Genomic DNA, 24,138 nt, shown 5'->3' on the forward strand with positions numbered 1-24,138 from the left:
AAATTTATGGCCCGGACAATATCTGACATGACCTTTGATCCCAAACTATGACCTTGACCTTTGAGACAGTAGTCCAGGATTTGCGTATGACACTCCATCTCACTGAGGTTAACATTCATTCCAGCTATAAACAAGATTGCTCCATGCATGTAAAAACTGTGGTCCGGACAAACAAATCCGGACGGACTCACGCACATACACCGAACAGCCATTTGGACAATTGTGTCTTCGATTCCGCAAGCGGGCTCGACAAAAAAACTTTTATGTAATTAAAAGTAATGGAGCAGATACAAATTTTTACTTGACCTTGAACAGTGAGCTTGAACTTTAACTGACAAGCATAGACCATGCGTTGACACATTGTCTCATCAAGAACTCAGCTTGAATACCAAATATCAAAAGCCTAGGTCTTGTGGTTTATGACAAGAAGATTTTTAGTTTTTTCCTCTATGAGTCGACACTCGGGGCGGGGCCTCTTTTCATCCTAGGGGCAAAATTTGAACAATCTTCATAGAGGACCATTAGGTGATGTCACATGCCAAATATCAAGGCTCTATGCCTTGCGGTTTTGGACAAGAAGATTTTTTAAAGTTTTTCCTTTCGGTTGCCATGGCAACCAGAGTTTTGCATGGAAATAAATTCTTTGAATAATTTTGTAAGGGGACCATCAAATGATCATTCCTGTGAAGTTTAGTGTAATTCTGCCTAGTGGTTTTCAAGAAGAAGATTTTTTTAGTTTTTTCTAGAAAATGTTGACGGACATCAAGTGGTCACAGGTGGCTCAGGTGAGCTAAAAAAAACACAGTGACGCACATATTAACTTGTTGTCACGCACATGATATGAAATGCAGAAGATCTGGAAAACTATTGACGTTTCCAGTTTCATTGTTACTTAACGCAGAGTAAAAACGAGTCATTCCGTACTGAAATTTCCACTGTCTACGAAACAGGTTGGAAAACGTTTGTTTGACGTAATGTCAAAATGACGCATAATTTCGACAGCCGGGTAGGTTGTTGGCGTAAAGAGGTGGCAATTTTAGGGATTCCGAAATATTTCTTAAAAATTTTATCGTCTAAAAGAATGATGCCATTTTAATATTAGCAGTTTGCAAGAAAGACCATTTTTAATGTAAACCATACTGAACCTTTTAATCACATGCCTATATCTGCGTAAAGGATCTGTTGCAGCAATTAGATTTTTTTCTGATGGTTGATAGAAGCATAGAGAACAGTAATGAACTTAAAGAGTGTAATAGTTTATTTGATTGTATGGTACAAGTGCCGTGTAAAGTCAAAATTATGTAGTATTTACCAAAATAATATGAAATGCGCGAGAAAGAAATCATAAAATGAAAGCTGAAGGGCAACTTATAGAAACTGCAATCTTCATCTAAAATGATTCAGATGGGATTAAATATAGGAATAAATATTATAAATTCAGAGATCACTACTTAACGGAAATTTAAAACGTTATGATCAAAATTATGAAAAGTAACTATGTTGTGCGTGTCTTTGCTACAGCAAAAGACGTCTGACGTTGTTGTTTTTTTTGGATTTAACGTCGCACCGACACATGATAGGTCATATAGCGACTTTCCAGCTTTAATGGTGGAGGAAGACCCCAGGTGCCCCTCCGTGCATTATTTCATCACAAGCGGGCACCTGGGTAGAACCACCGACCTTCCGTAAGCCAGCTGGATGGCTTCCTCACATGAAGAATTCAACGCCCCGAGTGAGGCTCGAACCAACATCGATGAGGGGCAAGTGATTTGAAGTCAGCGACCTTAACCACTCGGCCACGGAGGCCCCCGTCTGACGTTTTTAGCTCACCTGTCACAAAGTGACAAGGTGAGCTTTTGTGATCGCGCGTCGTTCGCCTGTGCGTGCGTAAACTTTTGCTTGTGACCACTCTATAGGTCACATTTTTCATGGGATCTTTATGAAAGTTGGTCAGAATGTTCATCTTGATGATATCTAGGTCAAGTTCGAAACTGGGTCATGTGCGGTCCAAAACTAGGTCAGTAGGTCTAGAAATAGAAAATCCTTGTGACCCCCATAGAGGCCATATTTTTCAATGGATCTTCATGAAAATTGGTCAGAATGTTCATCTTAATGATATCTAGGTCAGATTCGAAACTGGGTCACGTGCGGTCCAAAACTAGGTCAGGTCTAAAAATAGAAAATCCTTGTGACCTCCTTAGAGGCCATACCTTTCAATGGATGTTCATGAAAATTGGTCAGAATGTTCACCTTGATGATATCTAGGTTCAAGTTTGAAACTGGGTCACGTGCGGTCAAAAACTAGATCAGTAGGTCTAAAAATAGAGAAACATTGTAACCTCTCTTTTCAATGGAACTTCATGAAAATTGGTCAGAATGTTTACCTGGATGATATTTAGTTCAAGTTCGATACTGGGTTACGTGCAATCAAAAACTAGGTCAGTAGGTCAAATAATAGAAAAAACATTGTGACCTCTCTAGAGGCGATATTTATCATGGTGTATGAAAGTTGGTCTGAATGTTCATCTTGATGATATCTATGTCAAGTTTGAAACTGGGTCAACTGCGGTCAAAAACTAGGTCAGTAGGTCTAAAAATAGAAAAACCTTGTGACCTCCCAAGAGGCCATATTTTTCAATGAATCTTCATGAAAATTGGTCAGAATGTTCATCTTGATGATATCTAGGCCAAGTTTAAAACTGGATCATGGGCGGTTAAAAACTAGGTCAGTAGGTCCAAAAATAGAAAAACCTTGTGACCGCTCCAGAGTCCATACTTTTCAATGGATCTTCATGAAAACTGGTCAGAATGTTCATTTTGATGATTTCTAGTTCAAGTTCGAAACTGGGTCACGTGCCATCAAAAACTAGGTCAGTAGGTCAAATAATAGAAAAACCTTGTGACCTCTCTGGAGGCGATATTTTTCATGGGATCTGTATGAAAGTTGGTCTGAATATTCACCTTGATGATATCTATGTCAAGTTCGAAACTGGGTTAACTGCGGTCAAAAACTAGGTCAGTAGGTCTACGTCGTCCGTGTGTCTGTGCGTGAACTTTTGCTTGTGACCACTCTACTTTAAGATCCAGCCTTGAAATTTGGATGACACGTACAGTTTTACACACCAATCTTTAAACTGTCTTTCAGTGACCATAAATGTGACCTACTGATCTACTTTCTAATATTTTAGCATCAGTTTGCCATTTGAAGCATGTGGTTCAATATACTCAGGTGTGCGATTCAGGGTCATCATGACCCTCTTGTTGTTTTGTTTACACGCCTCTTTTTCCCGCTCTGAAAATAAAATATGTTGCAAAATCCACATTCAATGTAAATAAGCGCATTGAATTAAAAGAATATGTTTGCTTTTCTTTAATTTGGAATATTTTAGATAATATTCACATTTCACGTCAAAATATAACAATTGTCCCACTTCTCGGAGAAATTTGTTCCAAAGAAACAAATATCCTCAGGATCTATTTATGCAGAAAAGAAATAAGAGGAAATAAAATCACTGCTTCTATGATGATTGCTGTTTATTATTATAAATTATTGTGAATTTAAAGTATTGATATAACAATACAATTAATTATTTGATGCATTCAAATGATATATCAGAATGTAGGGAGCAGGCAGATCAAGGATGAAAGAAGGCACCAAAATCTACGTTACTATTGCATGTTTTCATTGAAGAAATTTTGCCACTGACAAAATAAGAAAATCTACATGATCAAATGCAATTAGTGTACTTATAACGTAAAACTGATTCAGATAGCAATGGGCAAATATTTATATTTATCTTCTAAGAATCATGCAAACTATGTTAGTCTGACAGAGTTCAAACATTTTCAAAATATTTATATGCGCGTTTAAATACTCTTCACAGCGTCTTTGTAATAAAAATATAACACATATACATAGATATAAGTAAAACAAAATGTCATCTAAAGCTTTTTCTGTATACATTAAACAGAAGCGAACTCCAATTATTGAACGCGAAATACGTGTAGTTCGTTGCTATCCGTTACAAACAGCTTGCGTTGTTTCCTATGGAAGCTTATTGCTCTTGGACAATTTAAGTCATGTGCTTTAGAGACAACTTCTCCAAGATACGCCCCGTCAGATCCTAGTTGTGTAACATTTCTCGATACCGCACCACTCACAAACACATTGCCATTTCCGTCTGTACATACTCCCCAGGTATCCTTTATTTCTTGGCTAGAATATTGCCACATAACATTACCGTCTCTGCCGATAGTTACCAGATCTTTCATATCATCAACCATGTGAATTGTCCTACCGTTATCACTCGAGCAAGTCTCACGAATCTGATGAAACATGTTACTTCCGAACCTGTCTTTTTCTATTGTCTTCAGGTACTGTCCATTCATTGTGTAGATATATGCCTTTGATAGATAACTTATTGCCAGATGGCCATCCATAACAGCAATACCTCTACAAAAATGACCAAACGTCAGTGAGCGTGTAGGCGCAAGCTTATTCTTGGTGGACACAAACTGTACAGTATTATTGTAAAGGCTTACCGCTGCTTCCACATTACTAATCTTGCATACAGATTGAGGCTCGGTGGACACCTTCAATGAATTTCGCACTCTGTAAGTTTCACAGTCAACAAGTTTTATTTTCTTGTTTTCATAGTCTGCTAACAAAATATCACCAGAGTCAAGTATACAAGAAGACCAAATATCACAAGTACTGACGTCGTCATTCAACTTTACATTGTAGCTTTTCTTGCTTTGAACTTCGTAAAGCCCGTGCTTCATTAGAAGTGGCTTCTTTGCAAGTGATTCATGATTTCGAAGGAAATGCAGTATCTCTGAATTTCTCTCAAACGACATGCTATCTTTCAGTACATTTGTCGATCGTAATGTGGCCTTTTTCATATCCGATATTATATTCTCGGATATCTTCATATTAACAAACTGTTGCGATGAATTCCTCTGTGCTGATACCATTTCAGCTTTACATGTAGTAAGTTTATCGAGAGTTTCCTGTATTGTCTTCAATTCCATTCGCAACTCTTGGTCCATTTTACCACAATTTTCGTCTACTTCAGTGACAGAAGCTTGTTCAAGTCGATCCAAAGCTTCGTTGATTTCTTTCCTAAATGCTTCGATTTCTTTTAAGAAGGTAACCTTTGTTTTCATATTATCTTCTATATCTTTTTGTTTCTTTTTCATCAAGTTATCCATTTCGGAAATTGTTTTGTCCATTTCATCATTTATCTGCCTGATATTTTTCGCCAGTTTAGTCGTTTCAACATATTCGGGAATGTAGTGGATATCTTGACATGGCTTAATGAAAACAAAAGAATAGTATTTAGTTTAATATACAATTTTTTCATTTAAAGTAGTTAACGCGTATATTTTAAAAAGTAAACTAACTGTTAGTGCATGAAAGCGTAACTCACACTTGGAATATGATACTTTTGATACTACATTTTGTCCAGATAAGTTAAGTTCAAAAAACAAAGTCCCTGCTCTTTTAAAAATGTAAATGACTTGTGTCATGATTTAGTCAAGCAATTATTTATAAATGAATATTTAACATGAATAATTATTTTTTGACCTTATTTTGAAAACGAAAGTAGGCGTAATAAACATCACATCCGACAGAGACATGATCTTAACAACTAATTTTGATTATATATTCTAGGTTAACAAGAGCTCGTAGAACACGAAATGCCCCCCTTGATGCATTCATTAATTTCACAAGGAACAGAAATTATTTGGTCACTGTACACAAAAGTTCTATTGTTCTGGGTCAATGTGACCTTGACCTTTGACCTATTGATCTCAAAATCAATAGGGGTCATGTGTCATGTCATGATTAACCTCCCTATCAACCTATCCTAGGCCCAAGCATTCTCAAGGTATTGTCTGGAAATGGTTTAACTGTTCTGGGTCACCGTGACCTTGAGCTCTGGTCTCAAAATCAATAGGGGTCATCTGCTGGTCATGACCAACCTCCCTATCAATTTTCATGATCCTAAGTTCAAGTGTTCTTGAGTTACCGTCTGGAAACCGTTTAACTGATCGGGTCACCTTGACCTTTGACCTACTGACCTCAAAATCAATAGAGGTCACCTACTGATCATGACCTATTAACTTTCATGATCCTAGGCCAAAGCATTCTCAAGTTATCGTCATGAAACGGTTTAACTGTTCCGGGTCACTGTGACCTTGACCTTTGAACTATTGACCTCAAAATCTATAGGGGTCATCTGCTGGTCATGATTAACCTCCCTATCATCTTCCGTGATCCTAGGCCTAAGCGTTCTTGAGTTATCATTCGGAAATCATTTAACTGTTCCGGGTCACTGTGACATTGACCTTTTACCTACTGACCTCAAAATCAATAGGGGTCATGTGCTGGTCATAACTAACGTCCCTATCAACTTTCATGATCATAGGCCCAAGCATTCTTGAGTTATCATCCGGAAACCGTGTAACTGTTCCGGGTCACTGTGACCTAGGCCTTTGACCTACTGATCTCAAAATCAAAAGGGGTCATCTGCTGGTCATGACTAACCTCCATATCAACTTTCATGATCCTAGGCCCAAGCGTTCTTGAGTTATCATCCGGAAACCGTTTATCTGTTCGGGACACTGTGACCTTGACCTTTGACCTACTGACCTCAAAAACAATAGGGGTCATCTGCTGATCATACTCAACTTCCCTACCAACTTTCACGATCCTAGGCCAAAGCATTCTCAAGTGATCGTCAAGAAACGGTTTAACTGTTCCGGGTCACTGTGACCTGGGCCTTTAAACTACTGACCTCAAAATCTATAGGGGTCGTCTGCTAGTCATGTTAACTGTTCCGGGAACGGATTGGTCTACATACCGACATCTGCAAAACAATATACCTATCCTTCGAAGGGGGGGGGGGGGGCGAATAATAAAGAACAGAAATTATAAAAGTGCTCGTCTTTTATCAACCCTTAAGTATTCCATATCTAATTAGTATTAGAATGAATAAGAGGATCTTATTTTGAAAACGAAAGTAGACGTACTTATGATTGATCGTAAAGCAGACATGACATCCAACCGAGTCATGATCAGCACAGTACATGTCCACGAGCTTCAATGGGTGAACTTTGCATCGCTCTGTCGGCACCGACGGTAATTCCTTGCTGTCTGTTCTACTTGCATTTCCAAACTTCGACCTTTCCACCAATGTATGTCCGGTTAGGGATGAAAAACTACTGTGACTTTTAACACAAGTTACACACAGATATTCCTGACAGTCCATACAATACTTCACTGCCTCACTATTCTTGTCTTGTTTGTTACACGGAGAACATAAATAGTCAAACAGTTCATCCGATGCGTCCAATGTACTCCCCTTCGTCGCCATTTTTTACACGATAACTCAACTGCAAACTGATAAGATTGACACACAAGACGTGTGCATTGGTCTCCCTTTTCTAATCTTAGTAGTAAACTTATTATTTATCACTTAATCTTTTATAAATGATGTTTGAAACTGGAGCATCCTCTGTTTGTGTGTGTAAATATCTTCTCTGTCGTTTTAACTGACCACGACTATTATCCTAAAACAAGAGGTTCATGATGGTCCTATATCGCTAAGCTGAGTGTCACTGCTTATTTAACAGAGCTGATTTCAAAGTTTTCCATAGAGATACATGTATAGAGTAAACTGCACAAGTTTATGAACAAAAAAGAGGACTTTGTAGACATTTCTCATTCTCATTTCTATTAAAATATGAACATGAATCATTTTTACGTTTTAAGCATCTTTCCCCCCAGTGACGCAACAAAATATTTCACATGCCTTTGTAAATAATTATTATATATATATGCTGCAAAAATGGTACTTGGTCGCAGGGGGGAGTGTTTAAAATTGAAAAAAATCTACGTACAAGGTGTCAGCAAATGAATTTTACATAAAATATTTGACACTTATTGCATATGTTTCCTAAACCTTACATATCTACAGCATTAATCATTTTTGTAAATATTTCAAGCATAGAAAACACAAAACTAAATAGATAGCGGACATAGAAAGTCAAGCTAGAAAGCAGACTGATCGTAATAAATATATCTTCTGAATTTTTCAATTAGGTCTGCTGCCTCTTGACAATCTGAGTCTATTGACTGAGTGTCATCAGGATTGAGACAACAGCGTCTGTCGTAAGTCATGAACCAAGCAAGTGGCTTGGACACATACCTATATATGTGTCTTCAACTTAAACATGACAAAGAGATATAGACGAACTTCAATGGGAATAGTGCAACTTTGGTGCAAACTTTTTAACTTTTAAGCGAACCTAGAATGTATTTAAAGAACAACATTTGCTTTAATTCGAACTAAAGAACACTGGATCCAGCATCCTAAACTCTAGCAGAAGTACATCAGTCACCAACTCCTGAACTGACCCTGTTGCTTCGAGAACTAACACTGAGGCCCGTAAAACTAATACTTACGCCCATAGAACCAATACAGACGCACCTAGAACTAACATTGATTCCCCAAGAATTAACACCAATTCGCTCACACATCTGAAAATTATTCCGAAGCCGACCGATTGACCTCAAAGAACAAACACAAACACCACAAGAATATCTATATAAATGTTGATACTAGCTAGTGAAGTTCTGTTCCACTGATATTCTGCACCAGTCGATATTTTATTTCTACAATGTATTTTATGATGTTTTATTCTCTTTTTTGTATTAAAGTAACAGAGAGCACATTTAAATGTTTGCTAGACATTAAAAATATAAGCTAAATGTACATGACTCAGTGGCGTAGCCGCTTTAATTTCAGTACAGCAGGACTAGGCCTACAGATAATGTAGGAAACTGAAAAAACTTAACACACCAAAAATGCAATATTGAGGGACCTTGAAAAGAGCAAACGATGCATTTAGAACGAACGTGCCAACATGTGTCATATAATGCTAAAAGTAAGGCACCCCTAAACCCACAGGGGCATAGGCAGTCTTCTACACCCCTCCGCTTAAACTGAAAAAGTCCAACTACGCCAATGTATGGCCATCTACACCACTGAATGTATTCGATATATAATCCTCCACATAATGCCCGGTCAGTACTCTTCTCCGAGCTCCTTGGTGCGTGCACGTCGCGGAGAGGGCACATATGGCGCTAACTGGGTCAGCGCCCTAACTAGGTCAACGCCTGATCTAGTTAGCGTCACATGACGAAACCCAAGGAGTGTGGCCTTAAAAAGGGGACATTTATCGGCTGAGCTTCATCTTGTCTGCTTGCCATCGTGTTGGACCTCCTTTCTACAACCGGGGTGCCGGGACTGGTTGATCCATCTCTGAGGGATCGCTTTCCCGATACTTCAGCTGGTTCATCGACGAGGCTGATGTTGGCTCGGAGCCCCCGACTCGATGCCGGATTACCATCTCTGGGGATTTTATAATACTGTTTACTCCAGCTGGTTCATCGACAAGGTGGGACATCGGGGCCAGGCTTCCGGATGCGGCACTTCGGACAAGACAGTTGGTGGAGGCGACGTACAACGCGGTGGCGGGGGGCTGGATGAAGGACAGGCGATGAGACCGTTAAAGATGTAGAGGCAATAACAACGATGTCAACAACACTTAAGAAGATACATACATAACAGATGTCACAGAAACACGACAACACACATAATAGATGATACATAACTACGATGATATATAATTGATGTATACCAATGGGAGTGAAGTAAAGACGATGTATGAAGAGGAGGAGCATAATTGTAGTAACAGTCGCCCATATGGTCTTAACCGGTGGCGACGTTAAATAACCTCAACACACACACCGGTCAGTATTGTACATGTGTAAATACAGTATATCAATAGATGTATAGAAAACAAACAATAGGCTATGATCAATGCATCAGTTATCATGGGCACTCGGGTGGAAAGATCTGAACTACAGTTATGGGACCAAAAGTTTTGTTCCACATTTGTTGTTTTTTTCCTTTTCGTTTATTTTTTAAAATGTTAACAAAACTGATAATCTGCATGGTATAAGTTTATTTATTGTGTTAAAATATTTCGTAATAGATATACCTTAAATGCCAATGCTTATTTTTACTAAAAATACATTTTAAATTTTTCAAAAGTATGACCCTTAGTTACAAACTATTCGAATTTCAAGAAAACGAATATGAAATAAAATTGCTTTTTGTGACAGTTTGATAAGAATATAACTTATTTATCAGTATTTGAAGCCATTATATAAATCTACCCGCTATTGAAGTCAAGAAATAGCATTGAATTTTGGGCAAAATCCCTAGCATAATGTCCGAGGTCCTTTTTAGATTTTGCGGCCATCTTTTGATGAATCACCTAACGCACATTAATCTAAAATTATTTTAAAACCTGGCCAGAAGTTTTTGATATTTTTTAAAGTACATACGTAGGCTATAGTGCAAAGGGATCATGTCCTCAGGCTGCCATGTCTTGTGACAAATCTAATAATTTTGAAAGATCTCAGTGGAGAGTTACTCCAGTACCATCCTTTTGAAATCTTCAAGACTGACTAGCAGTTCTGACAAAAGTAAATAGTTGCCACGGGGACAATCTTGTAGGATCATTTTCGTGAAATTATTTTACAATCGGACCTGCGGTTTAGGTTAAGGAGCTTTTGTTTGAAGAGTTTTCTATTTTCAGCTCTGGCGCCAATGTTATCTTGAGGAAATGTGTCTTTGTGAAGGGCCGTTTGTGTAGAATTATTTTAAAATCGAGCCAGCAGATTTTGAAGTACATGTGTACTTTATGTAAATGACGAATAATGCAGGTGACCACGATTCTTTGACGAATCCGAATATAAATCTAAAATTCTCGGTAGTGTCATACTGGAATCCTTTGTGTGGAATTTTTCAAAATCAACCCAGCAGACTTTTCGAGTTTCAACTATTTGCTTATAGGAAAAAGTAGGCACGGCAATTTTGTTGTTTTGTTACAAAACGCAATAAAATGATTATATAAAAGTATTTTACAATCTGGCATACAACGTTTGACAAGAAGATATTCACGGATTTCTTCTTTACTGTTGCTGTAGCAACAGGAGTTCTGAATGGAATGGATTTTTTAACAAACTTAAGCAGAATACTATCAAAGGAATATCCCTGCCAAGTTTCATTCATCTACAGTTGTAGAGAGATTAACGTAATGTTGACACATTTTATAATACCCAGATAAAAACGAGTTGCGAGACCGTTATCCTGTGCCCCGAGAGTTTCGCAATTTATATGTTTCTTACAATACATGAAAATGCAAGAAACCTAGAGTAGATTTTGTTTTATTCATTCATATCTTTCTTCGTATATCATCTTTTGTTTTTATGTGAATTTTGATCACCTTTTTCAGGTAACTTGATTTTTCAAATCACTGCTTATTTCTTTTTGATATAACTTGATTCTTCGTTTAATTGTTACTACCTTGTTTATGGTTGTGTTCAGAATTACTGTGAACCTTTGATGGTTACAAGGGATCCTAAAGTGTGTTTTGTTACTGAAATTTATTTAAAGAATACTTGCTCCATGCCAATAAAAAGTTAAAAGTATTTAAACGCCCTACCTGATTGGAAAATATACCTGTTCTGAAAATAATACACTCTCACAAAAAATATGTTAATCGAATACTTACTTGTTACCTTGAAAACCCAAGTTCTCACTTGGAACATTAACGTCAAAGTTTCACGCAAAAGATCTGTATTACATGTCTAGTTACCGCGAAGATGAAACATCAAACAAAACAAGCATTACAAGACGTTTAAATTGCAGACATGTTTTCAAAATAGATACGAAACCTTATCAGTTATCGCCATTAGACGAGACAAGTTTTGTTATTAAGTAATGCAGATTATTTAAATTATCAACTCAATTATACATTAGATCACTCAATTCATAGACAATTGACTAAGGTAAATTTATGATTAATACTCGCACCTGTTCTTGTGTTTTAAAAACTCTGCAGGTAAATCTATGTGAATCCATGTCCCTTTAAGTGTATACTATTTTGTCTTGGAAAACATACCAGCTGACTCAAGTCAGCATGAAAACAATTGATAAATTTTTTAAAGTACATACGTATGCTATAGTGCAAAGTGATCACGCCCTCTGGCTGCCATGTTTTGTGACAAATCTAATAAATTTGAACGATCTCAGTGGAGAGTTACTCGAGCACCATCTTTGTGAAATCTTCAAGACTGACTAGCAGTTTCTGACAAAAGTATTAGTTGCCACGGGGAACAATCTTGTAGGATTATTTTCGTGAAATTATTTTACAAACAGTACCAACAGAAGGAAAAACTGAAATTCAAAAACATGAAAATCACGGCAACTGACTCTGGGAAAAAACAAATAACAAGTATGCCCATGGGCAGAATGTCGAACCCGCCAGCTGTCAAGTGTGACCTTGACCTTAGACCTGGTTCTTGCACATCACACTCCGTCTCATGATGGTGAACATTTGTGCCAAGTTAAATCAAAATCCCTCCATGCATGAAGAAGAAATGCTCCGGACAAAGTTGTCATTCTTGTATCCTTTGACCTCTAAGTGTGACCTTGACCTTTGACCTAGGGACCTGATTCTTGCGCGTGACACTCCGTCTAATGATGGTGAACAATTGTGCCAAGTTACATCAAAATCCCTCTATGCATGAAGAAGAAATGCTCCGGACAAAGTCATTGATTTTGACCTTTGACCTCTAAGTGTGACCTTGACCTTTGAGATAGGAACCTTTTGCGCATGACACTCCGTCTCACTGAGATTAACATTCATGCCAAATAAAAACAAGATTGCTCCATGCATGTAAGTTATGGTCCGGACAAACAAATCCGGACGGACGGATGCACGCACATACACCGAACCATTTGGACAACTATGTCTTCGCTTCTGCCAGCGGGCTCAACAAAAATTATGGTAGACATTACAAATCTGATATCACACACCAAATATCAAGGCTCTAGCTATTATTGATTCAGAGAAGAAAAGTGACCACGCCCCCTGGCAGCCATGTTTTTTGACGAATCGGAATAAGTTGAACAATCTTGGTAGAGGGTCACACAAGAACCATTTGTGTAAAATTATTTCAAAATCAGGCTTGCAGTTTCACACAAGAAGATTTTTAAAGTTTCCACTATATATACATATAGGGAAAAGTGACCACGCCCTCTGGCGGCCATGTTTTTTGACAAATCGGTATAATTTGAATAATCTTGGTAGAGGGTCACACAAGGACCATTTGTGTGAAATTATTCTAAAATCAGGCCAGCAGTTTCACATAAGATTTTTAAAGTTTCCACTATATACATATAGGGAAAAGTGACCATGCCCCCTGGCAGCCATGTTTTTTGATATAATCTGAACAATCTTGGTAGAGGGTCACACAAGGACCACTTGTGTAAAATCATTCTAAAATCGGGCTAGCATTTTAACACAAGATGATTTTTTAAATTTCCATTTTATAAATATAGGGAAAAGTGACCATGCCCCCTGGCGGCCATGTTTTTTGATGAATCGGAATAATTTGAATAATCTTGGTAGAGGGTGACATAATGACCATTTGTGTGACATTATTTCAAAATCGGACCGTCAGTGTAGGAGATGTCGTTTGAAGACTTTTCAATTTTTAGCTCTGGCCGCCCCTATGTGCAACCAAGCGGAACCGTTTGAACAACTCTGATAGAGGAGCATCCAAGCCAAGTTCCATCAAAATCCATTCAGTGGTTTTGGAGATGTCTTTTAAACACATTAGCTGACAACGTACGGACAGACACACAGTGTGATCACAATAGCTCACCATGAGCATTGCTCAGGCGAGCTAAAAATTGGATGTAACATGCATGTTGTACCACAGAAAAATGGTCTCGATTTTTCTCTACGGCCAGAAATAAATCAAAGGCCTGAAGGGCCTGAGAGTCGGCTAATGATTGATGTACTGGTAGTATAGTCTACCAGTTTCAGTTTGGTTTTAGTTTTTTTCCCCAACTGAACAGAGATTTTGTTACAATAGATGAAATGGACATTCAATCGATGCCTAGTAAAACTTTGATTGACATTATACAAGTATTTAAACCCAATATATTTCTCTAAAATTGAAGAGTGGTTCGCAAAATAAAAATGTTGAAAGTACAAACTACAATTTGACAGGTGACACTAAGATACTGCCCATGACTATAAATATTTTTCCAGTAAACATTTGCCTCCGGCATTACCAAAACAGGCAATTATCGGCTGGTATATATTCGCACATGATAAAATTTGAATATGAAAATTTATATATTGAAATTTTATAGCGCGGATTGCCACATACAATTTGTAACGGATGGACGAAAGAACTGTTCAGATATTTTACAGATAAGGGGCCTGGCAATAACCGTGTCACACGCTAGGTATTGTTCAATCATATTATAAGGGATGTGAATTTAAAGTATACTTACTTTTGCGTTTAAAGATATGTAAATGTTGCCGAGTGTCAATATATAGTGTCATGAATGTTTACACCGACAGGAAAATTGCGCATTCGAAACTAAGAGAAGTTACTCGGACTAGCTACCAATTTCGGAAAAGATAACCAATATTAATAAATGCAGTTCTTTTTTAGTTAAAACCATCATTTATTCTATTTCAGACCTGTTAACCCCTTCAAAACCATGTCAGTAGTCCCCAAGTCTATGTACTTTCAATTATCCGTTTTGATTCATGTAGACAGACAGGCCCAGACTGGGCTGAAAAAATGTTTGAGCCATTTTTACGTGGTCGGTAGCAGGGTGGGTTTGGGGAGGGGTGTTCCTTCCCGCTTTGAACTGCAGTCAGATTTTGAAATGGGCATTGTGGCAGGTGGTAAAAGGGCAAATGTATCAAACTGTAAAGTGGCAATATGGGGGGAGGGTGTGGGAGGATACCCCCTCCTGCAATTAGGGTTTCGGGTATCACCACAAGGAAATTTTGAAAATGTAGACCCTTGATAGCCTTTGGTGCGATTTCTAACTGAATATTTTATGTTTCAATTTCTAAATATTACCTCTAGATTCTTTTTAGTATTACAATATTCAAAGTATGAATGACTGTCACTTCATATTTTTACTTTCAGGTCATGCCTCAGCACTAGAATATAAGTCTGATATTGATTCTATATATGTATTATAAAAATAAATTCTAGAATCATTTCTGTTACAATAATATCTATCATGTCTGTTACTTTAATGTTTAAATTTCATAACACAGCTCGATATTTACCCAAAATATTATATCCGGATATGATTACACTTTCTTTTATACCGCCAAAATCTCCAGTTTCAACAATATGTTTTACAAATTGTGATGATATGAAGACAGTTTAGCAGCAATTGGCAGTATCTGACATTGAAGTTTACGGTGAAATTATTTAAATCATTTCATAAAAAAAATTGTTTCGTTTCGTCAAAGCACTCTAACATAGACGATCTACTTTCGATTTCAAAAACTACAAGAAAATACAATTAAATGTTTCGCCGATTTGTTTATTTCTCGAAAAATAAGAAATAAAATCATTTTTAAAATCAGTAGTAATTAAACAAATCAGTAAGAGCTCTTTCTCGGGATAATTTATCCGCTCACTGACTGCAAAAATCAAGCAATGTATCATCATGAAAAGCAGAATGGGTGACGGTTTCATTTTTTTGCGAACCTGAATCGTAAGCAAATTATCCAAACCAGTCAAAATTCCAGAAAGGTTACGATCTAGATTCTTTCTAGTATTACAATATCCAAAGTATGACTGTCACTTCATCTTTTTACTTTCAGATCATGCCTCAGGACTAGAATACCAGTCTGACATAGATTATATGTAGGTGTAATAAAAATAAATTCTAGAATCATTTCTGTTACAATAATATCTATCATGTATGTTACATGAAAATTAAAATTTCATAACACAGCTCGATATTTACCCAAAATATTATATCCGGATACGATTACACTTTTATTCCATTTTCAACAATATATTTTACAAATTGTGATGATACGAAGACATTTAGCAGCAATTGGCAGTATCTGACATTGAAGTTTACGGTTAAATTACCTCTTATTTAAATCTTTTCATAAAAAAGTTGTTTCGTTTCGTGAAAGCAGCCAAACATAGACGATCTACTTTCGATTTCAAAACATACAAGAAAATACAATTTAATGTTTCGCCGATTTCTTTATTTCTCGAAAAATAAGAATTAAAATCATTTTTAATATCTGTAGTAACTAAACAAACCAGTAAGAGCTTCTTCTTCCGATAATTTATCCGTTTACTGACTGCAAAATTCATGTGTGTGTGTAGAAACCCACGCAAAGTTTATAAAAATCATACGATGCGTGTATACGTTCAATGTGGGAGAATTAAGGCTGATCGGATCGGCTATGTTACCTAACGCATCCAGACGATTCAGATTTTGTTTTTAAAAAAGCATTGTGTGCATTTCTGTAATTTTATATACGTTTTAATACGCTTAGAAATTATTAGACATGCGTATTTGCATTATTTCTATACGTAATTTACGCTAATACGCATCTTATCTGGAGCCCTGTGGAACTATTTTTTGTCTTTCGCTGGATGTTACGCAAGCTTTGTAAGCCTGCGCAATTCATAAAATGCACATTTATGCTTAATGAGTTACATTCGAGTATTGCACAATTACAAGTCATAAATATGACAGATTACATTGTATATTGGTCATAGCAAAGGGAATTCACACAACTTAACTTCATTCATGCAGTGAACTGTTTGAAGTTTGAGAAATCTAATGGAACTACATCCCTTCACTGTGTTATTTGGTCCATTTAGACTTAGAGAATCGCTGGATAGCAAGGACTCGTCAAAACGATTTCATCGTTTAGCCGACTCAAAAATTTACAATATAAGCTATTTATAGTAACAACAAAGGGAAGCCTCATAATGGTGAACATTTGTGCCAAGTTACATCAAAATCCCTCCATGCATGAAGAAGAAATGCTTCGGACAAAGTAATTCTTAAATTTGACCTTTGGCCTCTTTAAGTGTGACCTTGACCTTAGACCTAGGACCTGGTTCTTGCACATGGCAAATCAACTTATTAAAGGGAACATTTTTGCCATGTAATTTTAAAATCCCTTGATGAATGGCAGTTATTGACCAGACAAGAATCAGACTATGTTAACCTTTAAGTGTGACCTTGACATTAGAGCTAGGGGTGTTGGTCTTGTGCATGACACATCCTCACATTTTGGGGAACATTTGTGCCAAGTAATTTCAAAATCTCTTGATGAATGGCAGATATATGGACCGGACACGTAACAGACCCTGTTAACCTATGTCCTCAAGTGTGACCATGACCTCGGAGCTATTATTAAGGGGAACATTTGTGCCAACTTTTGCAGTACAAATAATCACAGAAAAAATTCCCTTCTTCATGATCATCTGCACGTCAAGAAATCAAATCAGTGTAATAGTGTGGAAGGAGTTGGAGACACAAGATTTTTCTCTATATTCTACATAGCAAAACAATCAAATGCCATAACTGCGATAAAAACAGTCACAGATAAAATTCCTTCCTATATGGTCATCTGCAAATCTAGCTTGTTTATCTGTGAAAGTTTGAAACCAAAATGTATCCGCATGGTAAAGTCAAACTGTACCCAAAAAGACCAAATTTAAATGTACTAATAGAATCGACACATACTAGTCCATCACAACTATTTTATTCAAACTGAATTAAATCATTCAAACACTGATCTATGAACTGTCTCATCAAACAATTCAATCAACCACTTGTGGATAAACACATGATAATTTCTTTCTTTAAGAGTTTTGATGTTACAAGTTAACTGTATGAGCTTATCAACTTTTATGAATATTACCAATAGAAATTTCCGTCAGTGGCCGCCCCAGTAATTTTCCTGTTGTCGTTAAGATTTAAAGCGTAATATGCTACTGTCTCAAGAAAAGTCAGTAGCAGATAAGCCCTTTTATTATAGACATTATGAAAAGGTGTATATACAATTTCTTACTTTACTAATTGTGTTTATATTAACATGGAATGAAAGAAAATTCAGACATGTTCTTTTCCTTTTTTAAATGCATTATTTGGTTAAATATCTATAAGTAAATGATCAATATTTATATTCTGACTTATATTAAATAACATGGGTACAATTTGACTTCTGAAAAAAAAAACAACATGGGTACATTTTGACATTTTCAAGTGGGTACATTTTGACTTCTTGTGGGTAAATTATGACTTTTTATTTTTGGGTACTTTTTGGTTTGGGTACGTTTTGACCTGCTATCCATAGAATATACACACACTAGTATACATGTAATTAAATATTTTATCAAGTATTTCCTCTTTCAAAAGTCTTTGTTGTCTGAAGTTTCTGAAGGAAACTTGTTTCTTGAAAATCAATGTCATCCAAATCATCCTTTTTATCATCATTTAAACTGAATTGAGGAGAAGCAAATGCAGAACTCTGAAATGTATTGACTTTTGGAGAAGCGAACTTCTTATTGAGTGCTACTAACCAGGGCGGTGATTCTGTTTTACTTTGACTGCTTTTGGAATTCAAACCAGCACATGAAGCCACATTTGATGCTATTTCTGAATCTTTTTCATTGCTTTTGTTAACGTTAATATGTAATTTTTCATTTACTTTGTCCTTTATATTATCATTTAAAGTATTACATAGTCTTTTGTCCTGAAAGTAATTTGTTTTGGTTGATGGTTTTTCATTATCATCTGTTTTTGCCACATCTGGTTCATGTTCCTTTTCATTTGGACCATTTTCATTACCATTTGTCCATAAAGAGCCTGATAATAAACTAGAAGAAAGACTGGTGTTCGATGACCTGTTAAATGCACTACTTTTTGATTCATCAAACTGAAACTTTCTCAGTTTTGACAAAGTCGAATTTGAAACAGCTTTGCTTTTTAATTCACCCGAATCAGCTTTGTTTGATATTGTTAAACTGGCAGGTGATTCCTCTCTATCTTTGTCATGTTTTACCAATTTCTTTTCGGTTTTCTTTGGTCTTTTCTCTAATAAAACAGTATCTTTACCATCATCACTTGAATCAGACAAAATTTCTTTTTTCTTTCTTTTTCTTTTAAACCCTTCCTTCAATTTTTGAACATCCACAATGTTATCACTGCTCTTTTCATTATCTATTTGTACATCTGCTTTTTTGCTTTTCTGAATTTCAGACAAAACTTTTTTCACTTTTCCTGATACTTTCTTACATTCTCCCAGGTTTTTCAATTTCTTCTCCTTCACACAAACTAATCTGGAAACTGCCTGGTTATCTTCTGTTTTGTCAGTAACATCACAAGTATATTCCTCTTTGTCAATATCTGAATTAATTTTCTTCGGTATCTGTGTTAATCTGTTTTCAATTGTTTGCCTTATAACAGTTTTGAAGCAAGGTTTAGAATTTGTAGTGACTTGTGTTTTGCCATCCTTTTCATCAATTTGAGCATCTGATTTCTTGTCTGAAGTGTTTTCCTGCTGATTGACTGGTGTCCTTAATCTTAAAGGCGTAGATGTATTCGCTGGTAACATTTTGAAATTATGTGAATCCTCAGCACTTCAGTGGTGACTCGCTTGAGAAACAATTCCCAAACTCGTTCCTATGTGAGGAAACTCTCCACAAGAATTTACAGTATCATCACCGCTAGAGTTTAACATATCGGATAAAGAGATATTTGATAAATCATGTGTTTGGTTACCACTTGCAAAAAGATGTTGATGTGCTCCTCCCGTGCGCTCTAAAACAGTTTCAGATGTAACTTCTGTATTTACAACCGAAGCTACATTTGGTGATGTTCGGCTACTTCTCTGAACTTCGTCAGTTCTTTTATCCCCATCACATTTTCCGCTGGAGGAATGACCACATGCTATCTCTTCTTCATCATTGCTTGCATGATTTTTAGTACTTTGGTCGATTGAAATGTTTGAATTAATTACACTGGAATCACTCTGAGATCCAGGTATTTCTGTATTACATTTTTGTCTATAAGAATTTACTGGTGGCTTTGTGGCAACTGATGATTTGTGATCCAGTTCCTGAATATCTTTCATCTCATCTTCAAGCAGATCTGGTAGGTTCAGTCGTTCAAGTATCATTTGAGCTGCCAAAACAATAGAAATAGTAATCAAATAAATTAAATACTCATTACATAAACTTTTTAATTGTATCATCTATTGAAAGGTGTGGCGAAATTCGTAAAGATGAGATTATTTGATGTATTCCGTGAAATAAGTTTATTTCGTAGGCATAACATTGCATGGTATTGACTTCGTCACGATATAGAATTTGTAGAGATTAAATAAAATGGCATTTGACTTGTTCATTGGAATTTAAATTTTGTGGTCTGATGCTATCAAGGAATCCACGAAAAATAGTCCCCCACCAATATTAATGATTTTACAGTATACAAGAAAAAAACTATTTTCGTTATTAACCAGAGTTATAACACATAAGCATTTATCTTTCAGAAACACTTGAACTAAAAGTCAATGTTTAAAGTGCTATAACCGGACAAATGTAACAGACACCTTGTCTGAACTTTTTAATTGAAGTCACATGAACAATTAGGGGAAAAGTAAATTTTATAAATACATGTCACTCACCTTTTATGGATTACAACAGTTACCATGTATGATAAAAGTTCCATTATACTTTCTGTTCCTATTAGATCACTGGGTCCATTCAGATTCAAAATCTGTATAACAGAATTTTGCTTGAACAGGTGCTAGGGAATCAGGTGTTTTGCATCTTTCATTACCTCTGACAATAGGCTCAATCAAACCAAATATGCTAATAGTTTGCTTGGTTGCTTTCTTTACTTCCAAAAGATATCTTTATAGGTTTTATTCTTTCTTACAGAAGCTACTAAATATGTTAAACAGAGATATCAAGTTCAGTTGTTACAAACTTACTTTGAACTTGGTATTCTTCCTCTGCATTGTCAGGGAATGCTGTATGTAAAGCATTGACACCTCCTAGTAGTGCTGCTCCCTGTTATATAAATATAAATTAAAAGTGCTTTTTCTTGTTATAGAAATACAGTTTGTAAGCGCTTCACCCTGTGATAGAAATATAGATTTTAGGCACTGTTCTTGTAATAGGAATATATAAATTCAAGCACTGTTCCTGTGATAGAAATACAGAATGGAACTGCTGCACCCTGTGATAGAAATATAGATTTAAGCACTGTTTCTGTGATAGAAATACAGATTGTAAGTGCTGCACCCTGTGATAGAAATATAGATTTAAGCACTGTTCCTGTGATAGAAATATAGATTGTAAGTGCTGCACCTTGTGATAGAAATATAGATTTAAGCACTGTTCCTGTGATAGAAATACAGATTGTAAGTGCTACACCCTGTGATAGAAATATAGATTTAAGCACTGTTCCTGTGATAGAAATATAGATTGTAAGTGCTGCTCCCTGTGATACAAATACAGATTTTAAGCACTGCTCCCTGTTATGTAAATACAAATTGTAAGTGTTGCTCCCATTAAAACATCATCAGCTCAATATGTATATAACAACTGATATAGGCAGTGTGTAAAAGCTTTTGCTATGAGGTTTTAATACGGATACGAAAAGTTTCAAACAAATCAGTAAAACATAATATATAGCTTTTTATTACCGGTATTTCTCGAACGTACTGTTTTACACTGGTACTTAAAATTATATTGGACATTATTCATCAAAGTATGACAGTAATAGGATAAATCTCCTGAAAACAGAAATAAACAAGGACAAAAAGCCTAATGTGAATGAAAACTTGTTTGAGCTACTGTCTTTAAGTTTTCAACAGAACTTCAGATGTGTAATGGCAATCAGTTAACCTAACCAGTGTTTCTGGATTGTATATACTGCGAAATCCTTAAATTATGCAGGCACTAAATTCTATGGTTTGGAAAAATATAGCTGGCGGGTTATGAATTTTGTGAATTTCAACTTCTGAACACAAAATGAATGGATAGTTTCCTTGTTTGTTGGGAATTTATGCTGTGGACTGACCCAACAACAAAATCCGCAAAGATTAATCCCTCATAAATATTACGATGCGTATACAGTATTGACTTGATCTTAACAACTTCTCCGTTTTAATCAAGTGGAAAATATTTTGTTTATCTGCTCTGGCTTTAGCGCCATTTCCCAACAATGTTTTATTATGTAATGGCAAACAGTTTACCAAACCAGGGATTCTGGATTCTGTTCCAGTACTAAAATGCTCTCTGCAAGTAATAGCCAACTTCTCCACATGAACTGGAGGCAGAGGATGAATGATTCAGACACAATCTCTACTGTCAGATAGTCATGGAGAACATACTCAATACTAAGGGACCGAAGTCACGACCCTTCGATCCATATATATCTGCACTCTTCCTATAGAGCTTAGTGGACAGGCTACAGGAAAAATGACATAAGACACACTACTTTTTGTCAAATTGTCGAGAGGAACCGAGATATTATGCCGATACAAGTTGTGTGCAAGTTGATTAAAGTTGATTATAAAATGTGGTCTCTACCGTGTTCACAAGCCAAAAATAGCAAATATTGGCCCTTTAAGGGGCCGTTACTCTGGAAGCCATGTTGGGATCTGGCCAGTTTTCGAAAGGAACCGAGATAATTATATGCCAGTACAAGTTGTGTGCAAGTTTGATTAAAGTTGATTTCAAAATGTGGTCTCTATCGTGTTCACAAGCCAAAAATAGCAAAATCTAGCCCTTTAAGGGACCATAACTCTATAACCCATGATGAGATCTGGCCAGTTTATAAAAGGAACCGCGATACACATTATGCCTATACAACTTGTGTGCAAGTTTGATTAAAAATGATTGCAAAATGTGGTCTCTATAGTGTTCACAAGAAATTGTGGGCGGACGGACGACGGAAGATCACAAAAGCTCACCCTATAACTACATGACAAAATTGTGTGCAAAAGGGAGTAAATCATTGCAGTGGTTTTCAAATAACGGTGGAAATCAACATTTATCCCGCTTTTTATTACCAATATCTAACACATAATTTCACTCAGTTCACCATTTCTTACATTTCATGAATACATTCTGTGCCAAGGAGTGGAAACGAATATGTTGAAAAATTTCACTCAAACAGTGGGCAAGTAGCTTTTAGTCTAAGTTTCGGATTTGTTAATAATACGAGCGTACAATTTGAAGATCACAATGCCAGGAGTTTAGTGAATTATCTAAGGAAAATAATTTTAATCACTTAAGTCTACATAGACAAAATCTGTGAAGTCGGATGAAAACTGTGCTTTTAATCGGTAGTCATCCAACATCTACAACAGCTACAGTTACAGTAAGAACAAATTTAACAAACCACCTTTGCAACACTAATAGTCTGTTATTCCTTTGCTTCATGTATACTGGCCTTGTCATGTTCTCGTATACTGTTAAACTCATCTATACAACCAGACCTCTGTCAGCAAGTACGAGGGCTCCCGTTTCCAGCTGCCACTCTACACCATCCTAACCATTTTGATAATAATTTCTGGGTTATATGAGGTCTATTACTTGACCTAGTGACCGAGTTTTTGAATCCAGATGATGCAGTATCAAACTTAGATTAATTTAAGATTTTGGATGCAGACATTCTAATCAGTTTCATTAAGTCAATATAAATTTAAATGCTTAAAATATTAACACAAGGTTGAAAGTATCTGCAGCTTTCCATCACTTGTCTATGTATTGGAAACGTGTTAGGTGATCAATTGAACAATTTTGTTTCTACAAAGTTGAATTTGATCACCTAATTTTTCAAAACTTCAGAATATACTTAAAAAATGTAGGAGTGCTGTGAATGATTTTTTGTTAGACTTATTTGAACAATCTTACCTCACACAAGTTATTATCTATAAAGGAAGTCTATTGGAAAATCAAAATTTTGATAATATTTTCCTGAATAGATTTTTTCCCTACAGTTTAGATTTTAATGAAACTTCTCCGTCGAAAATAAACATTATATGGTCTATAGTATAGTGAAATTAATTGTATATGTCTGTGTGCTTGTTTTTGAGGTACCGGTATTTACCCATGAATAAAGAGATTCACACTTTTCAAGCTAATTTCAAGACATCACTAGGACTTAT

General features: G+C 36.1%; 2 protein-coding genes across 2 annotated transcripts in view; both read right to left on the reverse strand.

Annotated features, from left to right (window-relative positions):
- The window catches only part of LOC123543277 (E3 ubiquitin-protein ligase TRIM71-like), a 201,560-nt gene that overhangs the window by 81,355 nt on the left and 96,067 nt on the right, over window positions 1-24,138 (reverse strand). The gene's annotated exons all lie outside the window — the stretch shown is intronic.
- Window positions 3,356-7,159, reverse strand: LOC128549896 (uncharacterized). Its single transcript, XM_053527640.1, has 2 exons — window positions 7,036-7,159; window positions 3,356-5,313 (listed from the first exon to the last, which is right to left on the reverse strand). Exon 2 carries the CDS (start codon window positions 5,230-5,232, stop codon window positions 3,985-3,987), a length of 1,248 nt encoding a protein of 415 aa, XP_053383615.1. The 5' UTR covers window positions 5,233-5,313; window positions 7,036-7,159; the 3' UTR covers window positions 3,356-3,984.

The sequence above is a fragment of the Mercenaria mercenaria genome, chromosome 17 (assembly GCF_021730395.1).
Source record: "Mercenaria mercenaria strain notata chromosome 17, MADL_Memer_1, whole genome shotgun sequence".
Taxonomy (NCBI): Eukaryota; Metazoa; Mollusca; class Bivalvia; order Venerida; family Veneridae; genus Mercenaria; species Mercenaria mercenaria.